The sequence below is a fragment of the Colossoma macropomum genome, unplaced genomic scaffold, assembly GCF_904425465.1.
Source record: "Colossoma macropomum unplaced genomic scaffold, Colossoma_macropomum, whole genome shotgun sequence".
Classification (NCBI taxonomy): Eukaryota; Metazoa; Chordata; class Actinopteri; order Characiformes; family Serrasalmidae; genus Colossoma; species Colossoma macropomum.
In genome coordinates, this window is record NW_023494804.1 from 35,096,586 (window position 1) to 35,115,913 (window position 19,328).

General features: G+C 39.1%; 2 protein-coding genes across 3 annotated transcripts in view; one reads left to right on the plus strand and one right to left on the minus strand.

Annotated features, from left to right (window-relative positions):
• Positions 1 to 4,269, plus strand: part of picalma (phosphatidylinositol binding clathrin assembly protein a) — a 69,672-nt gene extending 65,403 nt beyond the window's left edge. For both annotated transcript variants that reach the window (XM_036595006.1, XM_036595009.1), the window contains one exon: positions 3,491 to 4,269. In XM_036595006.1, the coding sequence (XP_036450899.1) occupies positions 3,491 to 3,505 (15 nt within the window). In that variant the 3' untranslated portion in view covers positions 3,506 to 4,269. The remainder of the gene's footprint in view (positions 1 to 3,490) is intronic.
• Positions 4,270 to 5,917: 1,648 nt separating this feature from the next.
• Positions 5,918 to 18,633, minus strand: ccdc83 (coiled-coil domain containing 83). Its single transcript, XM_036594457.1, has 11 exons — positions 18,565 to 18,633; positions 18,287 to 18,384; positions 18,110 to 18,194; positions 16,250 to 16,418; positions 12,886 to 13,053; positions 11,697 to 11,788; positions 11,528 to 11,596; positions 11,274 to 11,395; positions 9,408 to 9,502; positions 7,646 to 7,815; positions 5,918 to 6,094 (listed from the first exon to the last, which is right to left on the minus strand). The coding sequence occupies exons 1-11, from the start codon at positions 18,631 to 18,633 to the stop codon at positions 5,918 to 5,920; spliced, it is 1,314 nt and encodes a 437-aa protein (XP_036450350.1).
• Positions 18,634 to 19,328: the final 695 nt, after the last annotated feature.

The following is a 19,328-nucleotide window of genomic DNA, read 5'->3' on the forward strand; positions in this document are numbered from 1 at the left end:
GCACTGAGTCTGCTTGTATTAACAGCACTCTTGCTGTCTACACCCTGTTTTTCCTTAATCTGTACTCAACCACTTTTGTTTTATTGTTGTTTATGTAATGTTATGTTACGCTTCTTAGCTTTGGGTTTGAAAATGACTCCTGCTTGAATCTAAGGCTTTGCTGGGGTGAATATTTTTCCCCCTGAAACTGTGATGTTCAGTTACTCCCTATTGCATCATGATGTGATTAGTTTTACCCTGTGTGGTAACACCTGTACAGTCATCTCATCAATCATTACCTTTGCTTGTTCAGTTAATGAAAAAAAAAAAAGCTCTGTTGTTTGGTGTTTAGATTGAATGCACCAATGATCTCTTAATACCCTGACCAGATAATACCCTTCACCGTTTTCATGACCATTGGTACATCATACTGGTCATATCCATCAGTCATGAATTGTCAATTTTCATTATGAAACAAGTCATATTACACTCCTGTGTTAAACACAAGATAATTGTAAACAGTATAACTGTGTTGTTTATGAGCAACAAAAGAAATCATGCCTCAAATGCTGTAGGACTAGAGGTGTTGCTCATGCCTTAAAACAGTGCTACCCAAACATTAGCTTGAAGGATGGCGTTCTGTACATTTGGGACGCTGTAGAAAAATGTTGACCCCGCTTATACCTGGTTGTTTTGTGTGCCCGGAGTATCAGCATTATATTTGGACTGGGATAATCCACATAAAATGCAGCTGTAAATGCACCTAAGATGCATCTACAACAGATTAAAATGTGATCGCTCAACCGCTTCAGGAAATGGTGTGAAAGATATGCAAGTGTGAATACATCAGTCTCTCCAAACCATCAGACAAAAATAACAATTTATTTAAAGACACAAATTCCCAACTTTGCCAGCGTGGACATTTTATAAATGTGGACTGAGCTTTTTTTTCCATTCAACTTGAGCACAAAAAATGTTTGATACCTGAAATGTTGCAAAAATAATAATAAACTACAAAAATAAACTAAATTTTCAGTAGCTGAGCTCATTTTACAATCGAAACACCTCCCAATTAGATTTGTGCCAATATTCAAAATAAGGTATACCACAATATTCCACACACAGTATTGTTATTGTGGACACTAGGATGCATGATGCACTCTTAGGCCCAATCCCATTTCTTCTTTTTACCCTTGTTTTCGAGTGTGGAATTGAGTTACAAGGGGTAATGGTTGAAATCTTGCCCTACGAAATGTCTTCAGTGATAGCAGAGAAGGGAAAAGTTCAGCTCCTCTACACTATCATCATAGTGTATCATATGCTTTCAAAGAGGGGGATATAAAACAATTATTTATTATTGCCCACCACTAAATCTTCGGTGATACGACGCTGAAGTCGGCTATTCATCAAGTTCTTGTTCAAATATTCTCGTTCCACCTTAAATGGTGCAGCAGTTACGTTCTGGTGCTTCAGGTGTCGATACTGCTGGACTATTAGGAAAATTAGCTAACTAGCTACAAAGACATTAGCATGCTAGTAGCGATTTTGTATGCTTGTTATGAAGAAAATGACCATAGTACATTGAAACGACATTAAACTAAGATAATACAATGGTTATCGTGATTTTTTTTTAACTGAGAAAATACTTACATTTGTGGGTTTCTTTGGTCGCTCATGCAGTCATCTTGCCGGTTTTTCTTTTTTTTCTCATAACACTCCGTTTAGACTGTGCCTCTGAAAAACCTCTATTTGGAGGGCCATGTAGCCCTAAAACTTCGCCCTACCCCTCAATCTCAATAAAAAATTGGGACACCCTAACCCTAGACGTGAACGTGCAAAACGGAGGCCTTCAGAAACGAATGAAAACTGCTATGCCGTAATTTTCAAAGACACAAATTCCAAAAATGTAAAGTCACCTTATATTATTGCTATTAAAAAATAACATTAGCTAAGTTTCCATCCAAAGGTTTTGTGAAAAACCTTTTTTTAACGCTTCAGAAACTTTGCTGGTATAGGCTATGGCAGTGGAAATTGTCACTCACATTTTATAAATGTGGACAACTTTATCCTGTTCAACTTTAGCAGAAAAATCATTTATTGATACCTGAAATGTTGGGGAAAAAATAATAATAATAAACCTCAAAAATAAACAATTTCTTTTTCAGTAGGTTATGGGGAAGTCAGGAAATTTTGTAATCAGAGATGGACATGTGACATACAACAGTTCGATTGCTAAACCAGAACTTTTTAGTTAACAGTTTTTAATGAATTTTCATTTTGTCACAAATTGCTTAGAATGTTGAGAACTCAGTGTGAAACAAGTATAGAAATAAATACACCAGACAGTCTCATTCACATATATATATATATATATATATATATATATGAATGACCACATTAAGGCCATTAACCTCTGATTACTGTGATCCAGTTGTGGTGCTCGGATCGTCATCCAAAGACAACACGCGTTTACGCTTGCCATTTTTAAATGTAGCTTCTGTGTCCAGATACTGATTGAATCCAGATAAGTTACCATTTTAATGGTAACTTTAAAATCGGGGCTAATACAGCAGGCTTATTATAGAACATGCAAGGTTGTTTACACTTTGGCCTCTTTTTTTCACTGTAGGGACAAAAGGTGTTGAGCATGGAGCGTAATCATTCCAGCGGCATTTCCATATTGACATGGAACACATACAAACCATGCTCAGAGCCACAGAACTGTTTGAGTGGGACGTCTTAACGATGCAGCTGTGTGCTAATTGGTTCTATACTTATGCTTTTGTGCTCCCACATTCTGCATTATTTCAAGACTGAAAACAATCAAATAAATGGTTCAGTTCACTTATACGGTTGCCAAATAAATGAATGCATTTCACAATTGTCAGGCAATCATTCAATAAATGTCAAACAATCACTAACAGTTGCTAAATGTTAAATGCAAATTTAGCTAGCCTGTAAATAGCTGTGCTCCCCACAGAATGGGTTCAGTTCTGACTAACTGAAGCTACGCAGACACAAGTTTAGAAGGTTACTCAAATCTGTGGGAGCAAAGATGAGCGACTGATGTTTGGATACCTGGTGTTTGGATCTGTAGCTTGCTAGCTAAGCTAACGCATTCGGCTCTACAGAGGAAAACTGGCCTTTGTTTGTGTCAACGCTGATTTGTTGACCATAGTGACATTAGCTATGGCTGCTCATTAATTAGTCTAAACCGCACAGGGAACAGGCCAGAAATGGGAAACGAGGAAGAAGTGCTTGGTTTGTTATGAGCTGATTTGCATATTACGCACCACATAGCAGTCAGATTTCGAGACTACTAACAGGAGATGGGTTTGACCACCAGATGTTAAATGCATATCAGGATATCATGATACAATCCAGATACCAGTCGCATGAAATGACCAGGTGTACTCGGGCTCTTTTGATTTTCTGCATCATGCACACCACTCACATTTGGGCAGTTCTGAATTGAGACACTACTGAGTAACGTGGGTTTGTCCTCTTGCAGATGCAGTTCATGTGAAGGCGCAGCGGGTGTGCGCTCCCTGAGGACGAATCACACAGCAGCCAATCTCAAACCTTTAATCTGTCCCCCAGTTCGCTGTTTGACTCCACGCAAAGTGTGTGGCCCCAGTACTCAGACAGGAACCAGGGTGGGGGGGGGTGGGGTTGGGGACAGGGGAGGGGCTATTTTGGGCTAAAAGGGTGGGAGTGGATGGTGTGTACGGTGAGAGCCATCATGCAGTCTGGCGAGTGTTTTGTAATTTGTCTAACAGTAACAGCTGCAGTTGTTTCCCCTGTACAGGACTGAATTCTGACAGATTAGCATCTGTAAAGACACACGTTTTGTTTTTGTTTTTTTTTGTTTTTTTTGATTGGGGGTGGGGTTATGGAGAAGTCTGCAAAGACAGTGGGAGGGCTTCAAGTTCTAACTGAGGGGGGTAAAAAATGACCAGGCCTTGGGGGGGTGGGTGAGTTCTTTCTTTCTTTATCTGATCAGCAATCATGCATTACATAATTTAACCACCACCATTTAAATATGCTGACTTCAGTTTCTACTATGATTTTTATTCAGTTTTTTTTTTATTATTGCAGTAGACATTCCTTGTGTATTGTTTGTATTTATTTATGATTTACCCACTGAGGACATGACAACAGAAAAAATAATGACTATATGGAGCTCTTTCCTTGTGGGAAGTTTGTAGGAATATGCTTTCATGGGTATGATTGTTGAATTGGATTTTGAGAGTGACTGAGATGATGATGATGATGATAATATAAAAAAATGAAACCACCTCTAAACTGAATGATAGAGCACTAAGTTTTCTTTGACCCCCATTTATTGTCTAGTGCAATTCTTTGTAGCTCAGAAACTCGCCCCCCGGCATTTGTAAGGGAAATGGCAGGGGTGCATACAATTTATTAATCCACATAGTCGATTCTGTGCCTAGGGTTTTTTTTTCTCGCGAGGGAACATTTATCAGACTAGCATCACTACATTTGTGATTCTGCAGCATTGCATTGGGGAGGAGCTGTGTTGCTTTACGCTTGGCATGTCATTATTTTACATGGACGATTATACGGCTGCCTTTTCCAACCTGAATGTGCGGAGTTGCCTTCATGCTTGGGCCATCTTTCCCTGCACGGGCACCAAGGGCGCCCTTTGCTAAAGTAGGAGCACAGGGAAAGCCGTGCATGCGTCACAGGTTGCCATCATCAGGATGGGGTGGGTAGTGTCTTTGTAAATTAGCAGTAGGTGCAGTAGAACAGGAGCGAGAGAAGCACTGTTGATCGGTGCTTTGTGTAAATAAACCCGAACCCTGTCCAGTAGAGGAGCGTGTGAAGGATGGTCCCAATATGAAGGTGATTCTATCCATTGATTTAGCATATTTGCTGCATTGTCCCTGCAGATTCTATTTTTGTTTATATATATATAAAAAAAATTGTATGTGAGCAGAATTTGGTTGATTTTCAAATAAAAGAGCAGCTTCCACAAAAGTGAGTTTGTTTCAATAGTCATTTTTACACAGTATTATAGTTGGGAGATTAGCCTTTTTAAAGGGTGGGATGGTCTCTACACTTAGAATTAACCGCATTTTTTTGCAGTTTATTTATTGCAGGAAGGATTTATTAATCCTTTATTAATTTATTAATTTACTTTTTTGCACCATTCGAAAATGCAAGCTTCCCTTTCTATTGTGTGAACATTACATGAACAGCAATAGTCTTATTTGGAATTGAATAGCTTTACAAACATCAGAGACCACCCTTCATTTGTTTAATTTCTAGTTAAATCAGTTTTAGTATCAAACAGAGCAGAAAACATGTTTAACAGAATAACACACAAGCCTCAACAACTTAATGCAATGCCAAATGTTATCAGTATTTTTATCAGTACGTTAAACAATGTTGGTTAGTCTATTGTTCTGAGATGACGAGCAGCTGCTTTGATATGCAAATGTTCTTTTTTTGTTTATTTTCTTTCTCAGTAACAGCTTCCTGACATTCTTTCAGATCCACAGCACTGAGTTGTCTTCTCACAGTGGAAAGATGGATAGAAACACCTGTGGATTGGTTCTGATCTAAAGCAAAAGTGGAGCTTGATTTTCTCCCCCCCCCCCGACATGAAAGCTGTAGATACTGCTTATTTAATAGTGACAGTTCTGGTGGTCTTGCATGGTTGTTATGAGTCCCTTTTTCTGTGTGTCTAGCTGTTTTGACTGGAAATTAAGTAAATGAAAGGTCACTTAATTTTGCACTGTTCATTAAAGTTACGTTTTTTTCTTGTCTTTTAAAGTTACCATCTCCGAGATAGCGAGGTTTCGTGACGTCAAGGAAAATGTGCTATGTAGTCTGAGGTTTTAACAGATTAGACAGTGAGTAGACAGAATTGGTTCCTGTAACAGGAAACCAGTGATGTTTTTATGCTGTGCGTTTACTGGAACTTGCTCCGGATGGTACGAGTGGTAAGTGCCCAGTCTTGTGTGTGTGAAGGTCCAGTGTGTGTCGACATGGCTAAATCCTCACTGTCAGAGGGTGAAGGGTACAGGGTCACGGCCTGACCCACCACGCTCAACAGCTTCTGCTCCAGCGGACCCAGATGCAGCAGCTCCTACACACACAAAAACACACACACAAATGCGCAGGATGCAAACTTTTTGCAGGGTTCTCTTCTGGCTACACAAACAAGGAGAGTGACTATTCCTGGGCGATGCCAAGCCCATCTGTATTCCTGCCACTGCCAGGCAGGAGGAACTGACAGTGGGAGGAAAAATAGATACTGAGTTTCTCACTTATCTCTGAGCTTCTGCACTTATCTCTGATACTGTTATGCTCCAGGGGCTTGTTAAAACCATTAAGTGCATTAGTACAGCTATTTGACCAAGTACAACCAGTTATTCCTTTCTGGTTGGTAGTTCCTCAGAAACCACATAATGCTTCGAAATATCTAGATATAAGGTTGATTGCCCATGGATTAGGCCCAATCTTGGATTAAATTGCAGTGCCGAAGGTGAATCGTGATTGGAAATTCTTTTAAGTCTAGGCTTATGCTTAAACTGTGGGGGGAAACTGGCCCACGGTGTGCTTTTAATCATCACAAATTCATTGTCAGACTCAGTAGGCCTTGCTATAAGCCTGATTTACTGAGCAGATGGTGTATAAACTTTGGTAGAAGAAAAGCTTTTTAATCATGTGCCCGGTATTTGACAATATTGTTAAAGCTAGTATGAGTTGCCCCTTTGCAGAGTGAAACCTCAAAAGAAGTAGTATGATGAGGACCTCTAACCAGGCTGCAAAATACATACAAAATATTGATTACATTGCTGTGTTATGACTGACGTGCCTTGTATTAAAACCTTATTAGCACAATTGTAATGTGGCTGTAATTAAAGGTCGCGTGCATTGTGTTAGACCAAATTTACATTTATTGGTTATTTGAATGCCTAATTCATCAGAATGCAGACGATCACGTGAGATGCTCATAGTGCATAACTGGGTGATTGCGTACTATTTGGGTGCCATTTAATATTGTTCAACATACTTTAAAAAAAATATACATGCTTTAACCATTCAAAAGCATTTTTTTTCTTTCCTATTTTTGTTCTTTGGTGGCAATGGCATAAATTAGTGAGAAGGGTTGAGATATTTAGCACAGTATTAGCATTTTAGCAGTTTATTATCATTTTTGTTAATACTTTACTTTCAATCTATAATTTAGGTAACAGGGTCGAACTTTCAGAGTAACCTAATCAGTCAATATCACTGAAAATAAGTGGGAATATATACTTTTCTTCCTCCTATGATCTTTAAATCATATGATGCATCTTGTGTTATCTTTTCCACAATATTTTAATAATTATATTTCAAGGTAAGGTGAGGTTATAGTGGGCTGGATGTGTTGTAAAGATTAATGTCTTTATTAATGTCTGTTATTCATCTGCAGCATGCAAAAGTTTGAATATCTCCAGTTAAATTACATGTTGACTTTCTAAGTGACAAAATTTACTCATCCCCTACAGTTAACAAAATTAAATATGGCTACTGCTAATTTCTGTTTATTTGCTGAGTTTAACACATTAGAATAAAAGTAAAACAAAATAAAACTGATGCAAAATCCATATCTAGTTCAAGCAGTTTTTGTTTAGAGAGGCTAATAACTCACCCTGAGGTCGTTCTGGCTGCCATAGAGGAGCACGGTGAGGTCGTGGGGAGGGGAGGAGGGCTTGCAGCTGGGATCTGTTTTATCCTTCTCCAACTCCACAGCCTGCTTTCGCTGTGCCCCCCTAGCTTCCGATTTAGAGTTGGGGGGAGGCAGGGGGGCGCTTCCCGGCTCTGCTGAGAAACATAGATCGCTACTGACGGAGGGGTGAGGAGAGATGCTAATCACCACCGGGAACTGTGTATGTCCATCTTCTTTACCCTGTTGATCAGTGATCAGGACCCCTACACAGTGGCACCAGTGTTGCTAGAGTTTTTAAACAGCTCAGTGCTACTGCTGGGCTAAGAATAGTCCACTAACCAAAAACACCTCGACAAGAGCATCCTGTGACCAGAAACTGACCACTGATGAAGGACTAGAGGATAACTAATATAAACTACTACAGATGAGCTATCACCTCTATTTTTATATCTAAAGTGGACCTTTGAGGTAGGTGTGTCTAAGATAACAGACTGTAAGTGGACACAGTGTTTAACAACTCCAGCAGCACTACTGTGTCTGATGCACTTGAAAAATGGACTGAAATCTGTAATTATAGAGCACCTATATGGTAAGGGAACTGATAAAATGGACAAACAGTGTACCTAATGAAGCAGGCATTGAGTGTATATGGAAAGGCTACAGCTGATCCATTTCACATTTCAGTGATGTAGAAGCTACATTAAAATACCTAATTAAAACTCTGGTTCAGTCAAAAATCAAATGTATAATTTTGCCCCCTATCCAAAATGAAGCCTATCTGCCAAGGCATGCTTACTTCATTTCTGCACTGGGTCTAATGAAAGTGTATGCCCACAAATAAGCATTGTGCATAGGATTAGCTTGGGGTAAATAGAAAATAGTGTAAATTTGTCCAGACTTGTCATAGACTATACACTGTGATAGTATTGCAGTGTACACCTGTTAATTGTAGATCTGTTAACCAAAATTAATCACTGCAGTTGCTTCAACAATCAAAATACTATTTAATTTTTTAAACATAATCAGAATTTATCAGTTTGAGGCAACTGAGCGCTGTGTTGGTGCACAATTCGCTGTCAAACTTTATCCTATATTGGAATCTCTTTGAGGCAAAGCAGTCATGAAATCCAGTGGTCACCAACCTTGCTCCTGGAGATGTACCTTCCTCTAACCCCAGGGTAATGCATCTCACTCAGCTAATCAAGAACTTCTATAAGTAATAATTAGATCAAGTGGAGGGGATTAAGGGATTGGGGTTGGAGTAGGAAGGTAGATCTCTAAGAGCAGGGTTGGTGACCACTGGTTTAATCAGTTAAATATGGTCACTGTAAAAAAAAAAAAATGTATCTCATTTTTTTAAGTTTTCTACATCATTTAATCTCTGGAGCTGTCCTTTATTGTCCTTAATTCCATGATGAATGGACCAATAAAAATGCTCCAAAAAATAAAGTCATTGCACATTAACTTACATTTAAAGTTAAGATGGTTTTGCCATCTTCTGTTAAGTCCGTTTTGGGGGCCTTTTACATTACATGAGAATAATGCTGAAAGCTGTGAAGACAAAAAAACTGCTTCTTCTACTCTCATTCTAAAACGAATTGATTTTTCACTTGACAAAAAGCAACAGGCGGGACTTTTATTTTGAAATTGCAAGCTTTATCCAACTACAACTCTCTGGGCGACCTCTTGTGGTCTGTGACGTGTATCACAGCAACTACTGAGTGAAATCACATGGACGGATCACCTGCTGTCTCTATGAGAGCGAGTTTCTGCACAGACTGTTCCAGACCGGATGAGTCCATCTGCTCCAAGCCTGCGGCCTGCGTGAGGAACACGTTCCTGCAGTAGAATACAGAGCATGACAGGCCAGATTAGAATTTAGCTCAGCCTACAGTATTTCCAGTACCTGTCCTGGAGAACCCATCATCAACACACCATTGTGTTTTCCTTAATACACCTGATTTAACTCATTAGGCCGGGGGTTGGGGGTACTTCACAACACAGGATGACCAAATAAACTGGATAACTTAAGCCAAAAGTTGAGGACTGTCTGGTAGTAATGTTCCTTAGCTTCTATTGGACAGGCTAACCGAGAAATCCTGATTTGTGAAATGAACCTCTGAGGAGTACATTCTGTAAACAAAAGACACATACACCGGTCAGGCATAACATTATGACCACCTCCTTGTTCTACGCTCAATGTCCATTTTATCAGCTCCACTTACTATATAGGTGCACTTTGTAGTTCTACAATTACAGACTGTAGTTCCTCTATTTTCTCTGCATACTTTGTTAGCCCCCTTTTACCCTGTTCTTCAGTGGTCAGGACCCCCATAGACCCTCACAGAACAGGTACTATTTGGGTCCTGACCACTGAAGAACAGGGTAAAAGGGGGCTAACAAAGTATGCAGTAACACTGGCGTGGTGGTGGTGTGTTAGTGTGTGTTATGCTGGTCTGAGTGGATCAGACACAGCAGTGCTGCTGGAGTTTTTAAACACCTCAGTGTCACTGCTGGACTCAGAATAGTCCACCAACCAAAAATATCCAGCCAACAGTGTCCTGTGGGCAGCGTCCTGTGACCACTGATGAAGGACTAGAGGATGAACAACACAAACTGTGTAGCAGCAGATGAGCTATCGTCTCTGACTTTACATCTACAAGGTGGACTGACAAGGTAGGAGTGTCTGATAGAGTGGACAGTAAGTGGACACAGTATTTAAAAACTCCAGCAGCACTGCTGTATCTGATCCACTCATGCCAGCACAACACACACTAACACACCACCACCACGTCAGTTACTGTAGTGCTGAGAATGATCCATGACCCAAATAGTATCTGCTCTGTGAGGGTCCATGGGGGTCCTGACCACTGAAGAACAGGGTAAAAAGGGGCAAACAAAGTATCAGAGAAACAGATGGACTACAGTCTGTAACTGTAGAACTACAAAGTGCTCCTATATAGTAAGTGGAGCTGATAAAATGGACAATGAGCGTAGAAACAAGGAGGTGGTCATAATGTTATGCCTGATCAGTGTATGAATGAATGAATGAATGTCTACTTTATAACCTGAATAACGCCAATAGGTAGAAATATGTATCATATATGATCCCATATGTGGACGCTTTGTAGCATAGTTAGCTAACACTCGTGTGAATTCGTACCACTCCTCAACAGGTGATGAAGGAGGGGTTATATGATTGTAGGAGGGGAAAGAACTCTGAGAACTTGGGTGGATTTTTGCCAAACCCCCCCACCCGGTATGAACAGAAGCAGGCCTAAGAAATAAGACTGAGGAACAAGGAGCAGATGGGGGTGTATAGAGTAAGATGACTGTTGTTGACCACACCAGATGGAGACATTTTTGGTCAGCGTCTTCACTCACATAGTCTCTATCTTAGCTTATTACATGGTATCATTAGCGTTTTATGGAAAAGACATAAAAAATAGAAATATGTTTCTTAGTTTCTGTGTTTTTTGCACTACCATGCTGTGACTAGCCAAAATCTCAATCCTGCTGGAACCTGCTTTAACTGGACCTCCAGGTTGAGAACTGCTGACCCAGAGAATATGACAGATGGCCAAACCTTTGTCACTACACTCAGCGTTACCTTGATATCTGCAGATCATTAAGGCGATGCTCGAAAATTTGCTTCATGTGCTCCAAGTTCTCCCCCTCTAGTCTCCTCACCGCTGTGTCCATTATAGAGACTTCCTTATGGTAGATAACAAGCTGACATGGAGCAGAGCAAAAAAAAAACAGTTTATTTCTGTTACATCTGTATCAATTTGCCTTTGAAAATAAGGGATTTGCCAAAATGTAGGCTGCTTAATTATTTGAATTAGATTATATGGACGTCTATACCTCTCGCTTAAGCCAGTCATTCTCTTTGATCTCCTGGCAACTGGATTTGTCCAGCTGTTTTATTGCTCTCTGAAACAGAACAAGGGTGCCATTATTGCTGGGGCAATGCATATTCAAACTCTGCTACTTTATATGCATGAAGTTATTTGCAGATATGTTTTTATTTTACCTCCGTAGCCCGCTGCTTCTTCTCATCAATCAGCTGAGATGTGTTCTCGTCAATTTTATTGAAAGTGGCATCCAGAGAATGCTTGATATTTTCTGTGGTAAACAGATTTGTTTTAAATTGGACAGAGCTACACAGCCTGCCATTTATTTATCAAACTACACCAAGGAGTAAGCCAAGCTCACAGTTCAGCTTCTGTGTGGAAACTGTATGTTTGTTATTGTAAACGTTTTCACAGCTATTTTCACTGGGCAGTCAAAATGATAATGTTTTCTACAACATATTAGTGACACTTTATTTTGAGTGGTCTTTCTTAGATTAAACACTCAACGGACTCTCAGTAACATGTCAAAAACATATGAGGGTTAGGATTAGGTTTTGGGTTGAGGTTAGGGTTAGGTTTAGGATTAGGGCCAGGGTGAGGGTTAGGATTAGGTTTTGGGTTGAGGTTAAGGTTAGGGTTAGGATTAGGGTCAGGGTTAGGATTAGGGTCAGGGTTAGGATTAGGTTTTGGGTAAAGTTGGTAAGGTTAGGTTTTGCGTAATGGAAGTGTCACTGTTTCCCCTTGTTCCTGTGTCTTTTACTTTGGTGAGGGAGAAAGGGTGGAGCACAAGAACCAAAACAAAAACACAAGCACATGGTAGAAAGCACATGGCTAAAAACAGAGCAAGTAAAAGACACAGGAACAAGGGGAAACCGTGACAGGAAGTAACATATTAACAACACATCTACTTAATGTAAGTAATGTATCAACAGAACATCTACAAGATATTTACTTCAATGTATTTAGATGCTTCACTACTGCTACTTCAGTGATATGTTGTTGATGTGTTACTGATAATTTGTTAAGAGTTTATTAATCATCTACAAAGGGCCGCTCCAAATAAAGTATTACCAATGTACTTGTATGTATTATATTTTAAGTATTTTGAAGGACCTGTAGCTTACATTTTACATTTTTTCCTCTTTACAGCTTTTCTCCATTTTGCATCTTAATTTCCACATGTGGGTCATATGGACCAGGGAGTACATGCCACTATCTGAAACTTTACATGTTTATATACTAGCTCAAACTCTTTTATTTAAAAAAAATCCATGATACAGCCTCTTTAATTGAATGTAAAATGTAGTTTTATCCTCTATATAAGAAACTATGTAACAATAAACATATAGACTCTATGATGGTGCACACCTGACATCTCCTCAAAGCTCTTCTGCAGAGCGGTTAGTTCTGACTGCAGGTTCTGGATCTGCTGCTGATGCTCGATGCTCCCCACGCTCTTATAGTGCAGCCACACCTGCCGTTCCTTCTGGCACTCTGTAACCTGCAGCTTCAGGTCTTCCAGCTTCCTGCGCAGCTCTCTCACAAACACACACACACATTAAACCTCAACAATCTACATTAGTTCTTCATTTCTTTCTCAAAACTGCGAAGAAAAGCAAACCGCAGCTTAGAAGTACTGCTGGCGGCCATCACTGTTTACCAGAGGTCATCCACTCTGGCCCTGAAAGGCTGATGCTCATCACAGTTTGGTTATTTCCCTCGTCTAACAAAAGTCTTCCCAAACTTTGTTACTCCAGGACATACATGTACAGGGGGTGTTTGTCCCAAGACCCACCAAAAATTAGTGAAATAAGACATACTCATCAAAAAAGCCCTGGAGTCCTTAAGCTTTAGTCCAATTGTACTCAATACTACTGTTCTTTTGGTCAACAAGTCTAGTAAATATATTTCATATTTGGTTACTGAGTTGAATCAGGCATGCTAAATGAGACTAAGCACAAAAATGTGCTAAGTGTGGGGTTGCCAGGACTTGGATTGGGATCCCCTGGTCTATACTACTAAATACTTAATAATACTTCCAAATATTTAGTCATAATTCATTCAGCTTACCTTCAGTATGAACACATCAATACATTCAATTTATATGTAGTTGCACTTTACATGTCTTTAAATGTATCCTGATCTATGTTGTCAGCTAACTTCATAGGTTTAAAGGGTCCTCTGATCTGCTTTTAGCAAAACAATCTCACCAGGAAATCGGTTGCGAATGATAAATGGTAGCATTTTGTACATGTTTGTAGTTGCATGAAAAAAAGTAAAAATATCATGTAAAAGTACAAAATACAGACTCAAGCATGATAACCACGCATCCCTTCCGCCATTCATGAAACACTCCATAACTGCACTTCATGTATGTGATTGTATGGAAGCAGCAGCGGAGCAGAAGTGGAGTGGTCGCCTCTGATCTAAAATGCTCTTCACTAACTCCCCTTTTATGGAAAAGAAAAAAGGATTCACTGGTCCAGCTTCCTCACGACCCACGGTTTGGCAACCACTTTCTCTAACTACATCTCCTCAGGTACCTTCCACTGATCGGCCCTTTAAATTTCAAAGACAGGTGGTGCTTTGATACTATATATTTTCAGTCTTTAAAATAAAGATGTGAGAACGTTATTGGGATCACTGCTATAGAACAACCACTTCTGGTTGCTTAAAGAATAATAAGAACCTTTTTAGTGTAATGAACCTCGATGTAATGCACTGTAGCCAATACCAACAAAATGGATTTCTCAAAACCGCAGCATTACTGACATAGGCGAAGGTCTTGGTGTCCCTTGTCAATTTAACATAGAGGGGGGCAAAGAGAAATAAATAACATAAAATGTGACGTGCTTCGTGTCACGTGCTGTTATGGCACATTTTATATTTTATGTTTGATTTTTTCCAATATGTTAAATCAGCAGAGAAATAGACATTGTGCACTAAAATTTGCAGAAAAATTTCATATTTAAGTTTGTTCCATAACCTTTCAGAGGTTAGGGTTTCACTTAGAAAATCAACAATGTATGTTATTTGGCCAGGGGTGTTCAAACTTTTGCACCTGTTTATTAAGGTTCTTTTAAAATATTCACACTCATACAACTTGTGTTACAGTTAGTCTTTAAAGAACCATCATTTGAAAGCTTCTTTAGAGAACCAATAGTAGTTCTTTTAGGGCAGGTATGACAAACTGGCAGAGGTGAAAACAAGTCACTAAGTTGCAAGTAACAAGTAAGTCTTCACTCAACACTCAAGGCCCGAGTCAAGTTAGTTGAGCCTCAGTTCAAGTCCCAAGGCAGTACAGGCGAGTCTGAAGTCGAGTCCCAAGTCAATAGTCCTAATCTTCGAGTCCTAAAGGGGTCAGTCTGCATTCTTCAGCTAATTTAAGGCCATAACACTGAGTACTGGTAACAATATAAAAGCCTTTTAATGACAGCATGTTAGCAGTGTATGGCTGTATATTGATTTTTTATTCTTATTATTTTTTTACCCTTCCAACCAAAATACAAAGTCTGTCAGCTTCTTATTCTTAATTTTTTCTTAGGTTCCACCTTAACTGGTTCTGGCGTCTAACTGCTGCACCATTTAAGGTGGAACGACGAATTCCATAAACAATGAATCATTCAAAGTCATGATGCATAAGTCCATGTCAGATTCCAAGTCACTGGTTGAGTCAAAGTTGAGTCCGAAGTCCTTCTCAGTTTTCTTGAGTCGAGCCTAAAGTCAATAAATTCATGACTCGAGTTGAACTCGAGTCCAAGTCATATGACTTGAGTCCACACCTCTGCATACTGGGTTCCTTCTGGCTCACAGCTCTGTGGAGATTAGTTTTTCCTCTAAATTCACGAAGGCCCTTCCTGATATGTTGTGTTTACTGAGTGTGTTTAGTGAAGCAGGACACTGAATTCTGCAGGGCTGTGGCCCAAGAGGACTGAAGTCTGACATGTGTCCTATGACGTCACTCCAAAGAACATTTTTGTACTATCCTGTCATCTGAACTTGCCCAGAAATGCCTCAGTCATCTTGCTGTATTTCTTTCAACACTTCAGCAGTTATATTTTATAGACTTCTCTGAATGTCACTTTAGAAAATAAATGGACCAAAAAAAGTTATTGAACCCTTTTGGTTCCTTGAATCCTTGAATAACCTTTCAAAGGATGATTCTTTGCGAGTTTGGACCATGTCTTTGACATATGGTTGCAGTATGAGAAGAGACTGTATGACTGCAGTAACATTAAGAACTTGGGCTGAAGTTCTGGGCAGCTTGTGCTTTGAGCAAGAAGGCCAGAACCCCACTTTTGGATGAACAGAGGTAGGACTGACACATAGAGCCACGGAACAGGGGAGATGAGGTGCTGGCGGAGTGTTAGAGTAGAAGGAAGGTTAGATTGGAACAGAGATTGGAAGGGCCTTCAGGCATGGCACACCTCCCAAACTTCAGTTATTCTATTTGTAAAAAAATGTTTGAGTACAAAGAACCTTTTAAAGCTTAAAGAACCTCCACACAATGTAAAGGTTCTATACCAATTAACAAGATACTACCTAGAACTGTATGTCCAGAACCATTAACAGAACCCTTATTGAGAAGAGTGGTAAAATGATTTTTTTGGCTCCCGAACAGGAATTGCAGCCCACTTTCTGGAATTCTGGAATTTGCCACAGTTTGTATGCACAGTTTATTGTCTTCCAAATTAATGCACAATTGCACTGATGCATATATGGCAATGTGTACCTTCTAGCTCTTCCTCCTGGCTGTGTGTAAGCTCTAAGTTGTGCCGCTGGGCCTGTTCCACCTGCTCCTTGTTCACCACCTCCCTCTGCTCCAGCTTCTTCTCCTGCTCCTTTGCTTGCTTATGAAGCTCACGGATATGAGCCAGCTGTTCCTCTCTCAGCTGGTCCTGCTGAAGTACATCATTGCCATTTCATCAGCTTTATCAAATAAATGCTGCTTTGACAATGTTAGCCAAATGGGTCAGATATATACACTATATGTCCAAAAATTCAACATGCAGATGCTCTTTACTCTATGTTTCCTATTCTACACATTCACTGCTCATACATCTTATACAATCTCCATAGAAAAGCACTGGATTTGAACGAGGTGCTCTGGGGGTCACACATCAGCCTAAGGTAAACACGCCCAATGCCAAGCGTCAGCTAGAGGGGTATAAAGCCAAGTGGAACTACGTTCTTTGAAATAATGGAGCTCCAATCAGTTGGAGCAGCGTTGTAGCAACTTATAATGCAAATACTGCCCATAATGTCGTAACTCATAATCTAATAAACTGCTGACAATGTAATAAAATCCAATAACATTTTTGCACATTATTTAATAAGGTACTACATTATATGCTGTTTATTACATTATAAATTGAATGGCAAAAATGTAAGCATAATGGAATATGGTCACAGAATAATGTAATAACACATTAACGCACCTGAACACTCATATCAGATCATTCAAAGCACCATATTTCCATCAGTACTTAAATATTCAATCAGCATAAAATCAGAATCAGCCACACTAACTACTGCTGATGTAATTTTGTTAAAATGACTACGCTAAAAAGTTGTGGCTGTTAAGTATTTTCTAAAAAAGGAATTGTTATTATGTTTTTCTTCCTAAAAAAGTGGTGTAATAAAGGAATCAAAATATGACTTAAGTGAACCAAAACACACTTGAATTATTACAGCAGGTGATCAAGTGTGTTATTAGGCTACATTATGCTGTGACATATTATTCTTAATGTTTTTGCTTCTCAGTTTATAATGTAATAAACAACATACATGCCACATTATTAAGCTATTGGATGAGGATTTTATTACTTTCCAGCTGTTTAATACATACATGATGAGTTTTTATAACATGTGTGTCATTATATTCTGCATTGTTATTACATTACGCACTGCTATAGGGGACTCCTTATTAAAGGGGAATTTCACTGATCTTTCAAAATTTCTAAATTATTCAGTGACTAAGATGTAAATAAGGTCATTCAGAGTGGTTTGATGTGAAATGTTTAACTGTAGAGAAACTTGCCAACCAACATTTCTTTACAGTGGTAGTGATAGGAACCAGGCGTTGCAATGTTTACAATGTAAATATAGATATTTTATTTATTATCCAAACCCCCCAGTGAACCTACATGTCCTCTGAGTTCATACATGTCATGTTAGTAATGGTAAAGTAGTAAATTGGAAGGTTTCTTTTAGGACTAAGTTATTTTGCCCTGCATGTATCTCTCCGCCATGAATGACTTAGGAACGGGCAGCGTATTCAGAACCACTTCGTGTAATAACTTTATATAAGGGACCTTTTAGAGGTGGACGTCTGGTTCCTACCACCACCACTGTGAACACTCCTGTTGGTCAGTTTCTCTAGAAAGGAGCATTTCACATCAAACGTTGTATGGATGACACTGTTCACATCTTAATGATGCAGTACTGTTGAAAATTTGGTTGAATTCCCCTTTAATACCCTTAAGTTCAGAAGAAGCGATTCAGGAACAGGTGTCTACAAACTTTTGGACATACAGTGTATAAGGATGTAGCACAGCTACTTGTAAATGTCACTGTTTGTCTGCAGTCTTACCAGCTCAGTGAGTTTCTGGTTCTTGGCTTCCAGCTCACTTATTTCATTGTTGAATTCTTCAATTTCTTTGCCTTTGACTTGAATTCTGTTTGAGACACAGCAGAGAGGAGCACAATCGCCTTACAAGGTTTTGAACGATTTACATGAATATAGAATCTATTGAGTGAGTTAACTTACTGAAACTGGATAAAGGCCTCTGCTAGAGTAGTTCTGTCTTCATTTCTTCTCTTCTTGCTCATTTTCAGCGATGTTTTCCGAGAAAACTGGCTAACTAGCTGAATTTTGTGTAAAACATTAGCAAGCCAAAGCTCTAACTGTTACTTTTAAGGGTCACAAATTAACTCTACCAAACCGAAGAAGCTCTTTTGGTTTTACTATGCGCAAAAAAATCATTCATGTAGTCTAAAAAACTAAAAAATCACTCATCATTTCAGGTAATCTTGAAGTTTTCTTACTGAATCCTGCTGGAGCTCCTTCACTGTTTGACCGTTGTTTGTGATGCTTGAACGTGTACTTGCTGCCATGGAAACCGATGCAGCTGTACTTCCAGTAAATGATCGGCAGGGGGAGACATAAGCTGCGTCCTAATCCACATACTACTATACTACACATCCTACACTAATGAATGGACTTCTTCTGGTAGTGTACTGTTTTTGACGTACTATTTAGTATGGTGGTAGACACATTGGGTGTCTGGGGAAATTTTCTCTCATAATGAATGAGATGGAGAACCATGGAAAGCTGTTTTACCTTTTATTTTAGTTTCCTAAATAAGAAATTCAGTTTCTGTGTAGTGTTTCTAGCTGCAGCTCTCATCAACCACAGTGGAGACCTCACACTTTAAACTTAAACTGAACCAACAAACCTCCCTTACTGTATTACAGTGTAACTCCTCCTGTAGCATAATGCTTATTTGCACTACTGTAGAAGTACATTTTTACAAATGTCTGTATTACTCTGTAATATTCTGCATATAATAGTTTTTATAGTATATTTATAACACGTCTACTTGATGTGCATATGTGGATACATTCATATCTGCTTACATACAGATTTCCACACATCTTATATGTATCTCCTAAGCTCCTTTCACATTAGCTGTTATTTTTTATTATTAGTCTTTATTCTGTATTATATTTATTTTTTTCGTTTTCCCTTGGCTGTGTACTTGGTAATAGTTGTTAATGTGTACACGCACAAAGACAAATTCCTTGTATGT

Bases quoted from the DNA above. Each gene is read 5' to 3' on its own strand.
- ccdc83 (XM_036594457.1), bottom strand. From the start codon at position 18,633: ATGGCAGCAAGTACACGTTCAAGCATCACAAACAACGGTCAAACAGTG. The intron at 11,396-11,527 runs GTATAGACGTCC...GCTCCATGTCAG, and splicing joins ATGACTGGCTTAAGCGAGAG to CTTGTTATCTACCATAAGGA. The intron at 6,095-7,645 runs GTGAGTTATTAG...TTGTGTGTGTAG, and splicing joins GCAGCCAGAACGACCTCAGG to GAGCTGCTGCATCTGGGTCC.